Source organism: Juglans regia, chromosome 13 (genome assembly GCF_001411555.2).
Source record: "Juglans regia cultivar Chandler chromosome 13, Walnut 2.0, whole genome shotgun sequence".
In the NCBI taxonomy this organism is placed as follows: domain Eukaryota; kingdom Viridiplantae; phylum Streptophyta; class Magnoliopsida; order Fagales; family Juglandaceae; genus Juglans; species Juglans regia.
This window is the reverse complement of record NC_049913.1, coordinates 20,914,934-20,932,819: the sequence shown is the minus strand read 5'-3', so window position 1 is coordinate 20,932,819 and position 17,886 is coordinate 20,914,934. Positions and strand designations below refer to the sequence as shown.

At 35.5% G+C, this 17,886-nt stretch overlaps 2 protein-coding genes across 4 annotated transcripts; both read left to right on the top strand.

The window, feature by feature from the left end:
- The first annotated feature begins 6,460 nt into the window (after positions 1 to 6,460).
- LOC109006254 (myb family transcription factor PHL7-like) lies at positions 6,461 to 11,446 on the top strand. Of its 3 annotated transcripts, XM_035684794.1 has the most exons (8): positions 6,461 to 6,719; positions 7,509 to 7,575; positions 8,331 to 8,550; positions 9,281 to 9,357; positions 9,520 to 9,562; positions 9,744 to 9,801; positions 10,072 to 10,141; positions 10,687 to 11,446. In XM_035684794.1, the coding sequence occupies exons 3-8, from the start codon at positions 8,424 to 8,426 to the stop codon at positions 11,206 to 11,208; spliced, it is 897 nt and encodes a 298-aa protein (XP_035540687.1). In that variant the 5' UTR covers positions 6,461 to 6,719; positions 7,509 to 7,575; positions 8,331 to 8,423; the 3' UTR covers positions 11,209 to 11,446. The 3 variants fall into 3 exon arrangements, with proteins under 3 accessions (XP_035540687.1, XP_018841040.1, XP_018841015.1); XM_018985495.2 differs by lacking the exon at positions 7,509 to 7,575 and having other exon boundaries at positions 9,753 to 9,801; XM_018985470.2 differs by lacking the exon at positions 7,509 to 7,575.
- Positions 11,447 to 13,775: 2,329 nt separating this feature from the next.
- Positions 13,776 to 17,650, top strand: LOC109006276 (phytosulfokine receptor 1). The gene is made up of 2 exons (XM_018985508.2): positions 13,776 to 13,997; positions 14,181 to 17,650. The coding sequence occupies exon 2, from the start codon at positions 14,286 to 14,288 to the stop codon at positions 17,337 to 17,339; it is 3,054 nt and encodes a 1,017-aa protein (XP_018841053.1). The 5' UTR covers positions 13,776 to 13,997; positions 14,181 to 14,285; the 3' UTR covers positions 17,340 to 17,650.
- Positions 17,651 to 17,886: the final 236 nt, after the last annotated feature.

Here is a 17,886-nt window from a genome sequence, read left to right as displayed (position 1 = left end):
ATTTGTTATTGAGTAATAAAGACCATCAAACACAATATAATAAATAATCAAATACTAATAATCAAATATAACAAAATAAATAATCAAACACACATATTATGCAAACATATAAAGAAACATAACCGACAAAAAAGAAGAAGGTAAATATGCAGTAGTGTTATAAAGAAAGTACCAATAAAGGCCAGATATAAACAGTATAAGGATGAGTTATAGGAGAAAAACAATTAAGTTTAGTATTGAGTCACGGACAATACAATAAATGAAAGGTTGCATGCATTCTTTCTTTTGGTTCTCTGATTTCTTAATTTGTTCTTTTCATACATCAACTTAAAATGGTTCAGAATTCAGTGATATGCTATCAATTTTTCTTGTAATGTCACCAACAATCCAAAGTAATGAATGATAGCAAAGAGAACATCATAAAACCAAAAGGAACACATCTTAATATGAAAAAAAAATACTCCTCTGGATATGCCAGCAAAAATATCTCGAGTTGCCATTTTTCATGGGGAAAAGACCAATTACCAACCAAAACTTGATCCTCTAATCTCAATGTCTCATTTCATTGAGATTAGAGGATCAATATTTTAAACTCTGGCATTTTATGGTTCATTATATGGCAAAAAAAAAAAAAAAAAAAAACAGTCTCAACTTTGGTCATATCATTTTGGTCAATAACAGACATATACAAAGTCCATGATATACATAATACCCATGTTTGTTAGATAACAATTGTTTTGTGGCTTGAAATGCTTTTGGTAAAAAAAAAAAAAAAAAAAAAACCTCAATGAAATGAGACTACTAAATGCTAAATAAATACGGGTGGAGAAATAGGGGAGGAGTTTGTCGTGCTCTTTCTAACCTCATAGGGAAAGGCCCTTTTAATTCTTCCAAGTTGGGGGAAATAAACAAAGTGCAAATCAAATCAAGACCTAAAGGAAAAAGACAATGTGTGAAAGGTATTGGTGCTAACAATCAAGGCATTAAAGAAAAATTGAAAGTCGACATCTCCTTACAAGAACCCAAATCACCGAACCAAACAAACAAAGCCAAACCCATAAATCTTCAACAAAATCAAGTTATTTTAGCCAACAAAATCAACATAAATAACGAAAACAAAAGTAATTGACGGAAGAATTCAAGAAAGTCTTACATGCGATTTTGGACGACATTACAGACCTTAAACCTCTCGGTATTGCTGTGCTGCAGTGCTGTTGTGCCTGAGTGAGATGAGAGAGAGAGAGAGAGATAAAGGAGATGACAGAGAGAAAGGTTGAGAGTTGAGAGTCAACTTGAGAGTTGCGGCACAAGGGCGAATGGGAGATGAAGACCAAGTCCAGATAGGCTAAACTGAGAAAGGGTTTTTTTTAGCGCTACCATGCCCGTCGTTTTGATGCCCATAATTTTTTTTTTTTTAAAACCCAAGTTCCGGGTGTCAATCCGGGTTCTGAGTGTCAATCTGGGTACCGGGTATAAAACTCGGTACTTGGCCTCGATAGACCCAGATTTAGTCATGCGGGTACCGGCCAGGATCTAATCCAAGCTGAAACCCGATTATCCGGGTTCCGGACTGGGCCGGGAAAAAATCCAGCCCGGATGAACAATTCTAGTTTTGACAACCGGAGCTCCCAAGAATACATTACTTCATTTTTGTTTTCTCGATTTGAAATACTTATTGTATTTTCTATAAAAATACGAGGTTGTATTGTAGTAGTGAAGTAGGAAAAATCCAGAACATTTCTTTTGTCTAAAAAGAAAAAGATAAATGAAGAAGATTTTGATAAAATAATAAAATAATACTGTAAGGATGTTTCGAGAGGCTTTTTAGAGTGGATGTGGACAAATGTCAATAAATTAAATACAGCCATGTCAGTCATCTAATTTTATTACCGTTAACATAATTGCGGTAGATGAAATGTAATGACCGAAAAATGATAAGCCCGTCTCCACCATCTTGAAGTGCTCTCTATCTCCTCAATCTCTCTCTCCTTAAACTATAAGCTTCACCAATGGGGGTCATGGAATATTTTGGCCAACTTCTTGGCAAGTAAGTTTGTCAATGGCTCAAAAATCAGTGACACCGTTGGTATATATATATATATATATATATATTGAAATCGGGAATCTCTCCAAGGTAGGGCCCTTCAAACTTACCCATGCAGAGTAAACATCAGTCTCGTGCACCGCATCCTCGAAAGTTTTTCTACACGAAACTGATTAAATCGCTGGTTTATCACTAGGGAGTGTGGCTCTAAAAGATTGTTTGCACCTATGAGGTGTTGAATCTTGGACATTGAAGGGAGTGATATCCCAAGACCAAGACTTTCACCACTTGGGCCAACCCCTTGGGGTTCATTTTCATTTTTTACTTTTTTTTTAATGAATAATGATATATACAAGCTCCAAATGTATAAATTTCACACAAGTCCTTCGTAAAAAAATGGACCATAAAAAAGTGTAAAAAATTTACTTTTTCAACCCACATTTTTACAAAATATTTATATAAAATTGTAAATTTTGAACTTATACCAAACATTACTCTTATTATTATTTTTTTTTACTGAGGAAATCATTAATGGAGGTAGTGGAGTATTTTGGGCAGCTTCTTGACGGGTTTGATTCATCATTTGTTTTTTGTAAATCCAAGGTTAAAAAAAATATGGAAATAGGTATCAGAAGCTTTTATTAACCTCATGATCAAGATAAGCAGTTTGCTGAGAGTGAAAGCTTGGAGAGAGAGTTTACTTAGAGTGAGGAGAGAGAGAGCTTGTGGAGAGATAGGGGTGGGTCCCCGTCCACTCCGCCCCAGCATGGGCGAGCAGGCTACCCGCACCACCCATGTGAAAGAATACCGAGGGTAAGAGGCGGGGGCCCCTACCTGCAAGGAGAATACTCTGTGGGGGTAGGGGTGGGGGCGGGCTGACCCCAGCAAGGTCTTGCCTCCCATAATATAAAAATTAAAATTAAATTTTATATAAATATTTATTAAAAAAATATATTATACATATAGATATATACAACTCGTTAAAAACTAGAAATTGTATTCAAGTTTGTTTTGGGACAAGAGGAATGTTCTGGGCTTTCCTTGTTTTACTACTACAATATGGCTTCGTATTTTTGTGGACAATGAAACAACTATTTCAAATTGTAGATTTTGTTTTTAAATAATAATTTACCTGACCGTTGAAATAAAATTGAACAGTGACAAGTAGTTGCCTTAATGAAATTCACGCCATTTTAGCTTTCCATAGTGACCTTTCACAAAATAATCGTGCATGAAATTGGATGAAAGCTCTTTGAGGAATGTGTAAGAATTCATTAAGGGTGTAAACAAACTACTTTTTTAAAAAGCTGAGATTTTAAAAGAATTCTGCTATTCATCATCTCTACGTATCATATATTATATTTATTTTTAATTTTATTCTTCTTAAATTAATTAAATTCTTTTACTCATCATCTATATATCACATGTTTGGTAAGCTAATAAAATAAAATAAAAATAAATATGACGTGGGGTGTGAAAATGATAAATAAAATTTTTCATTTTAAAAACTTCATTGTTTGTCTTCCGTCCCTTCTAATTCTTTATAAATCTGTCCAATTACTTCTTCATCAATAGATCATTCACCTTTAACAATAAACATAAACATAAACAAAACGTTTAAAAAAGAAATATAGATAACGAGTCATTTTACTCATAATTTCTACACTACTTATTATACTTATTTTTTATTTTTTTATTCTTATTAAACTAAATTAATTCTTCTACTCATCATCCATACACCACATATTAGACAAATGAAAAAAAATCATATGTAGTGTGTGATAGACTATATTTCCGACAAACAATAAATCGCCGCAATAGCCAGTCGATATAGGGGTGATGAGTAGAATTTTTGATAGATAATTTACAACTTGATCACTATCACCTTCCTGTGGTCGATCTTGTTTAGATGGAATCCAAGTTTAAAAGTAAAAAACGTTATCCAAAATCCCAGAATTGGCAGATTGACAGTTTCTCACAGTGTTTAAGTAATACTTTCCATTGGGAACTCATTTAATAGGAAAGGAAGTTACACAAATACAGTAGAAATGATACTCTTTTGATTTCTCTTTTCTCTGCCTTTTAGAGATAGTCATATTTTTCATGCCATATATTTTCTTCTAGTAAAGTAAGAAACTCATTAGGCACCATTCTAACAGATAGAACTACTATTATATGCATGGGGTATAGAACTCATTAACAACCATCAGCAATAAACTCATATTTATTCCCCTCGTTTGTGTTTTGTTGACATCATAAGTGTGTATATTCACTATAGATTGATAGGTATCCTCCATCTTTGGCCTTTTTTTTTTTTTTTTTTTACGCCAAAATAACTTCATTGATCAAACCAATTATGAATGATTATCAGTCTAAATGACAGTACTGGAAATGAAATTTGGCAAAGATTCTCACCAAACATTAATATCATCTACATTCCAAGCATATCTAGCAAGTTTATGAGCTGCATTGTTGCCTAATCTGCCCACATCATGTTGAATTTTGCATCTTGAAAACCTCTGCATCATCTCCTAAATATCTTTTATAAGATTGCCCAGCAGTGATCTTGATTCATTCAACCCTTGGATATAACCTCGGACCATGAGAAGAGAATCACTTTCTACTATAAGCTCTTGCAAACCTAGAGGAATATACAACAACAAACCTCTTAGCAAAGCTATAAGTACTTTAATATCTGAGGGCTCATTGACAGTGTGTTCTTTCTTGCTTACTGCCATTATAGCATTCCCTTGACTTTTTAATTTGACTTTTTTCTTTTTTTTTTTTTGATTGGAGTAGGGGGTTTCGAACTCCAGACTTTCATTTTGTAGGCCGGGGGTTATGCCAATCAGGCTACAGACATTTGTCAAATATCACACAAATTAAGCATGAAAGCTGCATGCATTGTGTTAATTTGTTTGAAAAAGTCAAGACTACCAAGCAATATTGTTATACACAGCAAAACCTAACAACAATCATGAATACAGTTGATCTCATCAACCAGCTTAGTGATAATAAAAGGGAAACTAATATGAAGTTTATTAGGGGTTTTGAAAATAAAATTAAAAAGGCTTGCTTAGAATACACTAAACATGAATACAAATGAGAATCATAACTGAAACTGAATTGTTTATCATGAGCTTGGTTAGCTATAAAAGGGCTAATTCCTTTTTAACTGTCGTCTAAAGGATGTTAATTCATGTTGTATATCATGAGTTTACACTATTGGTGGCAATTAAAGATGATGATGATGATTAGATTTTAACTAAATTAAGTCCAAATGATTCAACTGAATTTACTAGTATATTTTGTTTGGTACGCAGCTTATATATGGTGACTGGAAATTACCATTTTCAGTGATTAATTATATATGAAGTCAATGAGGCCTTGAGAGAGCACACATGGAAGTCATGCAGAGTAAATTACATCGAAGTACTGAGTATCTCATGAGAACGACAAAGCAGTAGTACTAGAATTTCCTGATGTTGTACTGGTGCATGGGTACGTGCATGGTATTTGGACAATATGAGGGCGCTTGTGTCTCCGCCATGATGAAATTAAACTGTGAAGTGAAAGTGAAGGGGAGAGGTTGTTCTAAGTGGAAAACAGGTATATTGATACAAGCTGCTGTACTCTTATGCACAGCCTTTTTGTGTTTAAGCAAAATGACGAACCAAAACAATCCGAGAGTTGAAATGATCATGAGGAGGATAATGAGAATTAAGATGATGAGTAGTATTATTCTTTTTTATAATCCGATCCTGAAATAGTTGACTAGGCCAATATATATACCACTTGTTTAAGGAGGGTTTACCATTGATTCCATAAAAAAAAACAAGGAATTCTGCTCTCTCCATGAGACATTGTGGCTGAACAGCTGCTCTGACCACCATAACGCAAAAAAGGACATTTGAGCTTTTTGATGATCCAATCCATTCATGACTCTCCAATTGGATGAAAAGACATAACACAACGAAAGATAATCCAAAAAAAAAAACAACATAATTTTCTGTCAGAATGAGGTGAGGGAAAAGGACGAGATTGCCGGAATACTTGTGATTTGTTTAGGACAAGGAACGGAATATTATTCTACAGATTCCGTCGAAGTCGATCACTATGCAATGATGAATTTGTTAATATCACTGCAGTCCAAATTAAACTAATAAGAATTGTAAACCTTTTTGTATCATCCTCACGCATTAATGCATTGCTCTGCTTCTCTCTCTCTCTCTGAATTTTTTTTAGCGATTATTTTACTTCTTTTTAATTTCATGATTTGATAATAATTACGTACTTTCCCACAAATATGATAGGTATAATTTGATTATAATTACGTTAATCTATATCGTTTTTTATTATGGTAATATTTATTATTGTATTCAAAGTTGTATATATGAACAGGGAAAGTTAAATTAATTAATGAAAAGCTACCCAGCAGAAAAGGGTGAGAATTAAACTTGGAGGAAAGGGCAAAGACTCGGACTTTGGGTGGCTATTGGTCAAGACTCGGTTTTGTTGTTTCTCGTTTTTCAGCTCCCTTTAATACCCTTAGAGGGAATAATTTCCTATCGAATTCCCGTTTGTATTTTCAATTTCGGTACAGTTTGAGGGAGGAAAGAGGGAGAGTTGAAAGGAGGAGGGGCTTTGATTCCCGAGATGAATGCAGCAGATCTGGGTACGTCTCTCCTCATAGTAGTGTCTGGCTCTTTATATATTTTCGTATGCATATACAACCAGAAATAATATATAGTCTTAACTGCTAAAATCTTTGGTTGTTGCGTTTACTTTTTGACTTGTTTCTCTCTTGTCATGTCGTCATTGTTCTTCGTCTATATTTACAGGGAAGATGTTTGTAGGACTTTCTCTCTGAATTTAATCTGTCATGTCAATTTTTGTGGGAAGTTTCTCAAACCCTAATTATTCTCTATATGTCAAATGTTTGGACGCTCTCATGTTTCTAGTTCAATGGATTTTTCTGTCTTGCTATTCTTTCCTTTATCCCATGTAAAGGGATTTGACATATAGACAACCATTGATTCTGATTTAGTTAAACTATTGGTCATGATGTAAAGGCACAACCATTGATAAAAAAAAGGCTTTAGGACTATTGGATTCTGATTTGGTTAAACTTTTAACCTACACATAGATAGTGAATTTTCAAATCTTCATTAATTAAACAAACGAAGCTGAACATTCCCAAAAAGCGGCTTAGAGAAAAATAAGAAAACACTGAAACAAATGGGAAAAAGAAGAAGAAAAAGGAAAGTTGATGTTTATAACTTAAGAGTCTTACACAGTTTCTGTCGAGTACTTAGATACGGATCTTGTTTTAACTAGTTTACAAGTCGTTGCCTTTGTTTACAGTGTATATGTGACTGTAGATAGCTTATGGAATAGTTTTGTTGTCCTATACATATCTTTTGTTGGTACTTGTTAGTTAAATATGTTCATCATATAACTGTAGGGCAAGTGTCAATTCTCTTAGGCATACTAATACCTTTCAATATATTGGAGGAGAATAACTTTTGGAGGTAAACTATTCATGTGATCAAAGTACTCATATTGTTTTGGTTGCTTCTGTCTAAAATGGAGATATGTTATGGAACACATTTGTCAAGAAGAATATTAAGAATTTATGTAAAGATAGAGTCCTGTCACTATTTCTAGTAGACGTTCTGTGATAACTGTCGAGGGTATATTGTTTAAGAGAGCATTGCTTCCTTCCATAATTGTATTTTCTCTACTAAATCCTTTATTCTTTTATCAGATCTGATTCACTGCTACATTAATAAGGGAATTTCCTTAATTACAACTACCGATAAAAAAAAGTTTCCTTTTGCATGGGACCAGAGTTTACTCTGCAGGGATGGGTCCGAAGGGCCTTGCCTTGGAGAGCTTCCCCGACATAAAAAAAAAAAAAAAAAAAAAGTTTCCTTAATTACAACTACTTGAGGTTGCTTTGTTTGTTTAATTCACAGATATGAGTATGCACATGCACATTCATTGCCCAGATATCTTTTAAGTTCATCATGATGCTTGAAATTAATTCCAAGATCTGTGCAATGAGGAATTGCTGCCTTTTTAATATGAAGCTAATGGCTTACATTCCAATGTTCTTGGTTACATGTGTCATTTCAAGAACAATTTCCTCATTCTCTTCGGCATGATTTTTTTGTTCTATGGAGCATTCTTATATTTCCAGCCTCATGTTCTAGGAAGCTGCAACATGTCTTGTAATTTTCTTTATCTTTCATACTATTGACAGCTTCTGGCCTTCTTGTTTTAGATAAATGATAGATGTATCAGCCAAAGAGTGTTCATAATTCAAGCCTAGTCCAAAAAAAACTCGCTAGTTCATGGTCAGCATTTAGATTGTGTTATGGACCCAATCACTGGAGGAAACAGTCACAACAATGCCAGTCTTGCCTCGAAGCAACGCTTGCGTTGGACACATGAGCTTCATGAACGTTTTGTTGATGCTGTGGCACAACTTGGTGGGCCTGACCGTGAGTCATCTCAACCTTTTATATTCCTAATTAGGTTTTGTTGTTCGTTGTCATATTTCTACTAATTCTGAACTGTGACCTTTATTTGGCAAGATGCAGGATTCATCGGGTAAATTAGCCAGGCTATTATTTGGTATTAATAGGGTCTACTACTGCTCGTTTTAACTTCTATATCTAGTTTTGTTTTGTTACAATTTTGAATCAGTTTCTAATGCTAGATGCTATAACGCAATAAGTGGGAACGCCAGGCTCTTCTTGTAAGTTAAAAGTGATGGAAACAATAGGAGAAACAAACAGAAGTAACATTTTTTGGGGTTCTAGTAATGCTGTATGGTGTGAATTCATCACACATTGAGCAAGGGCTGCAATAGCCCTACTTATGCCCTTTTCTTTCTAAAATATCTAAGTTGTCACTTTCCAAAGGGGGAATATGAACTCAGAATGATTTCTTACATATCTAATCCTGTGTGTACAAGTTGATTATGAGGAAAATAGGTACCCTAACTCATTTCTAGGTCGTGGTGCTAGGTTGCTCATATAAAATGTTACACCACTGAGAGGAAGAATGTGTGAATTGCATAAAAATCTAATCAAATGGTCTTAAATTTCTCTTGAAGGAGTACCAAAATTCAATGGATAAACTCACCAAATCCTATGCTAATTATTATTTGTGAATATTGGAATTGTTGTAAATGGTTTTCTTCTTTTTCTTTCTGGGTTCTGTTTCCAGGGGCTACACCCAAAGGTGTCCTCAGAGTAATGGGTGTTCAAGGTCTAACAATATATCATGTCAAAAGCCATTTACAGGTATATAAAGATTGATTCTGTGCTATGCAAAAATTCCTTCTTCCATTTATCTCATACTTGATTTTTTTTCCAGAATGTTTGTGGATGGGTTTGAGGAATTCGTATGTTAAAATTCATTGTCATCTGTCACTTTTGTTGACTTTGTTTTTGTGATGCATCCAGAAATACCGGCTTGCAAAATATCTCCCGGACTCATCATCAGATGGTAGGTTAACCGATTTCTTTTGTTCAATGTTCATTTATTACATCAATGATGGCAACTATGTTCTGATTGACCAGTGTATAGGGCAGGTTCTCTGTGATGATAACCATAGAGAAGATGTATGATCAATGATCATAGCTGCCTCACATTATTTTTTTCACTTATTCTTAAATTTTGATGCAAGGGAAAAAAGCTGATAAGAAAGAAACTGGGGATATGCTATCAAGTTTGGATGGTTCATCGTAAGTACAGCTGCTATTTTTACCATGTTGTTCATGCCATAATATACTCATTTAGTAGGTTATTAAACAGTAACAGCTCCCACATTCTGGATGCAAAATTTCCATTTATATCGTTGTTATTTTCCTTTCTTGTTTGATGTTCTCAAGTGTTCAAGACATAAGGACATACAATTTTTCAAATTATGATTACATCCGATAACATCTGACTGTCAAAATGGCTTGTTATTTGGCTGCTTGGTATGAGAAAGAGAGTGTTCTTCCTTTCTGCAGTGGGATGCAAATAAATGAAGCCCTCAAGCTGCAGATGGAGGTGCAGAAGCGACTGCATGAGCAATTAGAGGCATGTTTTCTCTTTGTTACTAGTATCAAATTAAGTATAAGCTTAACCCCTAGGGGTTGGCTCAAGTGGTAAAGGCCTTGGGCTTGGGGGTATGCTCCTCTCAGGTCTAAGGTTCAAATTCCCTTGGGTGCAAACAATCTCTAGGGGCCATCGGATTGGGGGATTTTTCCCTTGAATTACCCGAGGTGCACTTGCGGAAAACCCCTTGCCGAGGGCCTGTGCACCCCGAGATTAGTTGGGACGCTGTTCTTGGACACCCAGTGCAAAAAAAAAAAAAAAAAAAAAAATCCGAAGTATAAGCTACTGATTTAGTTTTTCTTTCATCATTATCTTTCTTATCATCCCCTTAATCTAGCTTTTCTGAGGGAAAGAGAGAGCATGTGACCTATTCTACTTAAGTAAATTTGAGTTGGAGAATGGGACAGGGATGCAATTAGTCTTTTTCATTTATGTTTTTGGTGCCCTAGTGCAATGGGACATGTTGGAGTCTTAATTTGTCAACTCTCACCAAACCTGTAATTTCTGCATATTTTCAAGCATAACAGGTTCAGAGGCAGCTACAGTTACGGATAGAAGCCCAGGGCAAATACTTGAAGAAGATAATCGAGGAGCAACAACGACTTGGTGGAGTTGTTTCAGAAACATCTGGTTCTGGTGTCCCAGGTCCAGCATCAGGTGACAATTGCCCTGATTCTGACAATAAGACTGACCCAGCAACCCCTGCCCCAACCTCCGAGGGTCCCCTACAAGACAAGGCTGCCAAGGAACGTGCCCCTGCCAGCCTTTCCATTGATGAATCTTTCTCATCTCACCATGAACCATTGACTCCAGATTCTGGTTGCCATCTCAGTTCCCCAGCCGAGAGTCCCAAAGGTGAAAGGTTGATTAAGAAGCAAAGAGTCCTTGTGGGTGGAGCATATGCTAAACCAGAAATGGTGCTTCCACATCAGATACTTGAGTCGAGTTGCACCTCATACCAGCAGCAACACTCCATTTATCTGTCTGAACCTTCATCGGGTATATCAATCAGGAATGAAGATCACATGGAAAAGTTAGGGGCAAACTGATTAACATTTTTAATTTTTTCGTTGTCTGTAGTTTCTTTAGTCAAAAAACTGTTTATCACTAATGTTCTGGGATGATTAAGTTTCAGCATGGAGACATTTCCATAAGAGATGATGTTTTATTAAATTCAGAGAATTGTAGTAAACAGATGTTGGGATTTGATTCAATCATCAGGTGCTACTTGTAACATGGAACACCCAGGTTTCTAATAAATGAAATATGAATCCCTTACCATTCAAATGAAGTACAGCAAAGGACTGTAGGCATGGCCAACGAACAATGATACACACACATCACATTTGATAATACGTGATGTTATTTTTTGAGTTCTGTTATATATAGTCACTTTTACGTATTTTTTGTATATTTTATTAATGTGATTGATCAAATTAATTATTTTATATTAAAAAAATGATGCAGTTCATTCTGTTTTTTTCTTTGACTGTTGGGAGAGCATCTTCCGCGTTCTTTGTTTTCCGGAAGGATCCTTCGAGAAAAATTGGTGTTGAACAATTGGCAAGATTTTGGTCAATAATTATGGATTTGTAGACTTTGGTTTTTAAACGGCAAACTTATTTTTGTTCTTATTTTATTATAGGCTAACCTTTGCGGCTGACTTTAAAAATTATTTAGCATTTTCTTCTTTGACTTTAGTTTCTTTCCCTTTCATTCCCCACAAAAATATGCAGCGCCAGTCAAATCTACAAAACACAAATATATATATATATATATATATATATATTACAAAATGACAACTAAATTTGTCAAAAGGAAATGCAATTTCTATTTCTATCCTCCAATTAATAATCATTTTAGACTTTTCTCACAACTACCAAAATTTATACTTTTTATAATTTTTTCGAAATAGGAAAATGAGACTAGTACAGATTTGGAGGATGAAATAAGAATTTTATATTTTATTTGAGAGTTTAAAATATTATAATTTAGTATTATTATTATCTTGAAATTTAAAAAATATGAATTGAAATTTAAATAAGTTGAATTGTTTATTATATTTTATAAAAAAATTTGAAAAATGTATGATGATGAGATGAGATGAGATAATAATTTTGTATCTCATCCCACCCCCCAAACCTGCTTAGATTTAAGGAAAAAAAATTACATAAAAACAATTAAAATTAAAATGAATTTAGTTTAGAATGAGGACTGGTTTAGTTACACAAAACCAAACTATCTCATGTCATCTCATAAAATTATTACAACTTTTTAAAAATTTCTACACAAAATATAATAAACAATTCAAATTTTTTTAAATCTCAAATTTGTTCAACAAAACATTTTATCTCGTTACATCTAAACTGCGTAACCAAACGAAGCCAATCAAAGTCAAGATCTCGTTTGTATTCACAGTTCATCTCAACTCATTTCACTATTATTAAGTAATTTTAACTTACTCATCTCACTACTATTTATATCTCATCTCACTATTATTCACAATCTATCTCAACTCATTTTAACTCATCTTCGAATCTAAACGACATCGTAATAAGTTCCAAGTACTTTTCTGATTGATTAATAAAAAGTAAAAAAAAAAAAAAAAAAAAGAAGAAGAAGGCATAATTTTCATTTTTTCATGATGGCAGCCAGATCATTTTTAGTGGGATTGGAATAACTTTACATATAACAAATATATAAATGCCGTAATTAGTGAGCAATACATATTTTGTCAACAATGGAGGGCTCACCGTTTTATTACAGAAGCAGAAGAAAAAAGCAGCCTAATGCTTATTGATTTTTGAGCAATGTTAGATACAGTTTTCATTTGAGGACTGCAATATAAATTTAAGCTATTTTAATTTTAAAATTTTTTAAAATTATAAAATTATCCCTCCTAAAATTATGTTTTCTCTCATTTAATAATGTACCTGCACGTGCAGTCCCCACTTGAAGACTACAAATAGAATTTTTCTTAATTTTTTTTATTATATTTATATCTTAAATACTTTTATATAATAATAAACGTTTACTTATCAAAAAATATAATAATAAACGTTTAAAATAGAAAAAATCTACTTCCAATATACATAACATATTACTATAGTGGATCCCATAACAATATAAGTATATTGTTACATGATTAAATTGTTTCTAATTATTTTATAATATTTTTATTAAATTAAATTTATTTTTAATTAAATTACATAATTACGTTGATTAATTGAATTTATTTTTTAATATATTATACAAGAATATCATGTTATGAGATTTTTAATTTAGATTTATAGAATAATGTGTGGAGTGTACAAAAATTATATAGTCATTTTAAAAAAGAATAAAATTTATTATTAAAAAATTATTATTTTTTATATAAATCTCATATTTATTTATTTATTTTTAAATAATAATACGACACTTGTACCCTTACTATTATATGTAATATTAGTCGTAATATACAGTGCACGTGTCGCCAACCACCCATTTGACTTCTCTCTCACGACAACAGGCTCCACCATCCCCTAAGTTGTCTTCGTTATTAATATATCTTCAAAGCACACGTTACTTCCCCATATCTTACTGGCATTTTGAATTTGGCCCTCTCAATCTACAGTTTTCCCTCTCTCTCTCTCTCTCTCTCTCTCATTCTCTGTAGTCCCAACTGTTTTGGCTGCCGCAAAAAAGAATCTCCTCTAAAGCAGGCTCTGACAGAGAAAGATACAACAACTGGAAGAGAAAGAGAATCGTCTCTTTCTTTCAGAGTCCAGACCCACAAGCGTGTTAAAGTCGAGCCACCAATTTTCCCTTTTGCCTATTCCATTTCTATATCCGACAGGTGTGCTACTTTCCCTTTTTCTCTTCTTTTCTCTTTATTGTTTTCACAAGATGCAAAACCCATTACTTTGATATAAAGCTCTCTCTTCCATTCATCCTTTTTTTTTTTTTTTTTTTCCTGTCTCTGTACTTGGGTTGGGTTGTATCTGCTGCTTAATTTTGCTTCTCAACCGAAATGGTCCAGACAATCGATCCAACTCTTGATATCTTGATTCTGGAAAAGGGTTTTGCTGCCACTTGATTGTTCATTCCCTCTCTCTCTCTCTCTTGTCGGTGTGCTCTTTCAAATATGGGTGCTCAAGGTTTCTGGTTGATGATTATTCTTCTCTGCTTCTGCTTCCAATCCCGCCTTCTGAATTCCCAGAACATGACGTGCAATCCAAATGACCTGTCGGCGTTGGAGGATTTCTTGAAGGGTTTGGAGTCGGTAATCGAGGGTTGGGGCACCAATTCTTCTGATTGCTGTGTTTGGTCAGGCGTCACTTGCCAATCTTCCTCCTCCCTCAGTTTGAACGAACCTATCGATTACAATAGAGTTGTTAAGTTGGAGCTCCACAGTAGAAGAATAAATGGTAGACTCTCTGAATCATTAGGCAACTTGGAACAGCTCCGAACACTCAATCTCTCGCTAAATTTCCTCCGAGACTCGCTTCCTGTTTCACTGTTTCATTTGCCGAATTTAGAGGCACTGGACTTGAGCTCTAACAGATTTTCAGGGCCGATTCCAGCAAGCATTGATTTACCTTCAATCCAGTCCATCGACTTATCTCAGAACGGCTTGAAAGGTTCTATTCCCGCTGGCATCTGCCATAATTCAACGCGAATTCAGGTTCTGAATCTAGCCGTAAACGACTTCTCTGGTAATCTTCCACCGGGTCTGGGGAATTGTAGCTCATTGGAGAACCTCTATCTCGGCACGAATTATCTCACTGGTGGTTTGTCTGATGATATATATGGACTAAAGAGATTGAAGCGGTTGGGTGTTCAAGACAACAAGCTTTCTGGTCCGCTAAGCAGGGGAATCGGTAACCTTACTAACCTTCTTCGTTTGGATATATCCTCTAATGGCTTTACAGGAAGTATCCCAGATGATTTCTATGACCTCACAAGGTTAGAGGTTTTTGTCTCCCATTCAAACTATTTCACTGGTCAGATACCACCGTCCTTGTCCAATTCATCCAGTCTCACTTTGCTTAATTTGAGGAACAATTCCTTGGAGGGTCCAATTTATCTTAATTGTGTAGAAATGGCTAGTTTGGCCTCTCTTGATTTAGGTTCTAATCGGTTCACTGGGCCTGTGCCTGCTAATCTTCCCTCTTGTCGACTTTTGAGCAACATAAATCTTGCCCGGAACAACTTCAGTGGTGAAATCCCAGAAAGCTTCAAGACATTTCAGAGTCTCTCTTACCTCTCACTCTCCAATTCCAGTCTCTCAAATCTTTCGTCTGCCCTTTCAATCCTACAGCAATGCAAGAACCTAACCGCTTTGGTCCTGACCCTGAACTTCCATGATGAGGAATTGCCTGCTGATCCTAATCTGCAATTTCAAAACCTTGAAGTTCTCATTATTGCAAATTGTAGACTCACTGGTTCAATTCCACAATGGCTGAGCAGTTGTACCAAATTGCGGTTGTTGGATTTATCATGGAACCGGTTGGGCAGATCAATCCCAGAGTGGTTTGGCAACTTTCAATATCTCTTTTACTTGGACCTATCAAACAACTCATTTACTGGGGAAATTCCAAAAGACATAACAAGTTTAGAGAGTCTCATGTACGGGAATATCTCATTGGAGGAACCTTCCCCAGATTTCCCCTTTTTCTTGAAGAGGAATGTGAGTGCAAGAGGATTGCAGTATAATCAAGTTTCGAGCTTTCCACCAACACTGGACCTAAGTCACAACAATCTTAGTGGAACACTCTGGCCAGAGTTTGGCAAACTGAAAAGGCTCCATATTTTGGATTTGAAATTTAATGATTTGTCTGGAAAAATTCCAAGCAATTTATCGGGGATGAGAAGCTTAGAGACTCTGGATTTGTCTCACAACAATCTTACAGGGATAATACCACCTGAATTGGAAAAACTCAGCTTTTTGTCCAAGTTTAACGTTGCGAGCAATCATCTAAGTGGGGAGATCCCTTCAGGAGGCCAGTTTCAAACATTCCCAAATTCAAGCTTTGAAGGTAATAACTTTTGTGGATCCTCTTGTCATCCATCAGTACAGCAAGGAAGACCTAGATCGCCAAAAAACTCAGGAACAAGCAGAGGACCTATCATTGGAATTGCTATTGGGATTGTTTCTGGAACAACTTTCCTTTTTGTCCTTACGATCATGATTGTGTTGCGGGCAACTAGCCGAAGAGAGATTGATCCCGAGAGAGAGGATGCTGACACAAACGGTAAAGATTTGGATGACCTTGGGTCAAGATTAGTGGTTTTGTTCCAAAACATGGAGAATAATAAAGAGCTGTCCCTTGATGACCTTCTGAAATCTACCAACAATTTTGACCAAGCAAACATCATTGGCTGTGGGGGATTTGGTCTGGTTTACAGAGCCACCCTCCCTGATGGTCAGAAAGTTGCAATCAAACGTCTCTCCGGTGACTGTGGTCAGATGGAAAGAGAATTTCGTGCTGAAGTCGAAGCCCTCTCAAGAGCTCGGCATCCAAATCTCGTACATCTTCAAGGGTATTGCATGTACAAAAATGACAGGCTCTTAATATACTCTTACATGGAAAACAGTAGCTTGGATTATTGGTTACATGAAAAACTTGACGGCCCATCCTCCCTAGATTGGGATACTAGGCTTCAAATTGCTCAAGGGGCAGCAAGGGGGCTTTCGTATTTGCACCAATCATGCGAGCCCCATATCCTTCACAGAGATATAAAGTCAAGTAACATTCTTTTAAATGGAAAATTTGAAGCCCACTTAGCCGATTTTGGTCTCGCAAGGCTTATACTCCCCTATGACACTCATGTCACCACTGATCTTGTAGGGACACTAGGCTACATCCCTCCTGAATATGGACAAGCCTCTGTTGCAACTTACAAGGGAGATGTGTATAGTTTTGGGGTAGTTCTGCTGGAACTTCTGACTGGAAAAAGGCCCATGGACATGTGCAAGCCGAAAGGATCCCAGGATTTAATTTCTTGGGTATTTCAGATGAAGAGAGAGAATCGCCAGAATGAGGTGTTTGATCCATTCATTTATGATAAGCAGCATGATAGGGAGATGTTGTGGGTGCTTGAGATTGCATGCCTTTGCTTAAGCGGAAGCCCTAAGGTGAGGCCTTCAACCCAGCAGCTAGTTTTTTGGCTTGACAACATCAATATCAACATCTAGCTTTCTTACGTAGCTGAGTGAAACACTGGTTGTACAGCTGGAGATATGCCTCCATACGCCTTCTAAGTTTCATTGCTATCTCTACAAATTGGTGTTTCTGTACCTTAACGTTTTCTTTTGTAAATATTTCCCCACATATTTTGGTTCTCAAGAATTCTCTCTCTGGTACATGTAGGAGAGAGAGGTATCTAACTAAAAGCAACAAAACTAGTAAGCCTGATTACCGAGATTTAGTTTTTTTGCTTCCATTTGTAAGAGAACATATAGCCTCTCAAACATGTATAAATAATAAAACTTCTGAAGTTTCACTCTGTTGTAGTAGTGCATAGCTAATATAAGAATGACAAGTTTAAATTGTGATCATATCGCGATGTGCAGTATGGAGATATGCTTCCTGATCAGCTTTTAATTTCGACTTCCAAGCGTAGAAGCTGTCAAAGTAATACAAGGGTAAATCCCAAGATCGAATTCACAGGGATAATGAGAATTTAGCAAACATTTCATTTTCGCAAGACCACATATTACCGTTTGGAGTGACACGAAAATT

Excerpts from the sequence above, each read along its gene's own strand:
- LOC109006254 (XM_018985470.2), top strand. The coding sequence starts at position 8,424 with ATGGACCCAATCACTGGAGGAAACAGTCACAACAATGCCAGTCTTGCC. Across the intron at positions 9,563-9,743 it reads CCCGGACTCATCATCAGATG|GGAAAAAAGCTGATAAGAAA; the intron begins GTAGGTTAACCG and ends TTTTGATGCAAG. Across the intron at positions 10,142-10,686 it reads GACTGCATGAGCAATTAGAG|GTTCAGAGGCAGCTACAGTT; the intron begins GCATGTTTTCTC and ends CAAGCATAACAG.
- LOC109006276 (XM_018985508.2), top strand. The coding sequence starts at position 14,286 with ATGGGTGCTCAAGGTTTCTGGTTGATGATTATTCTTCTCTGCTTCTGC.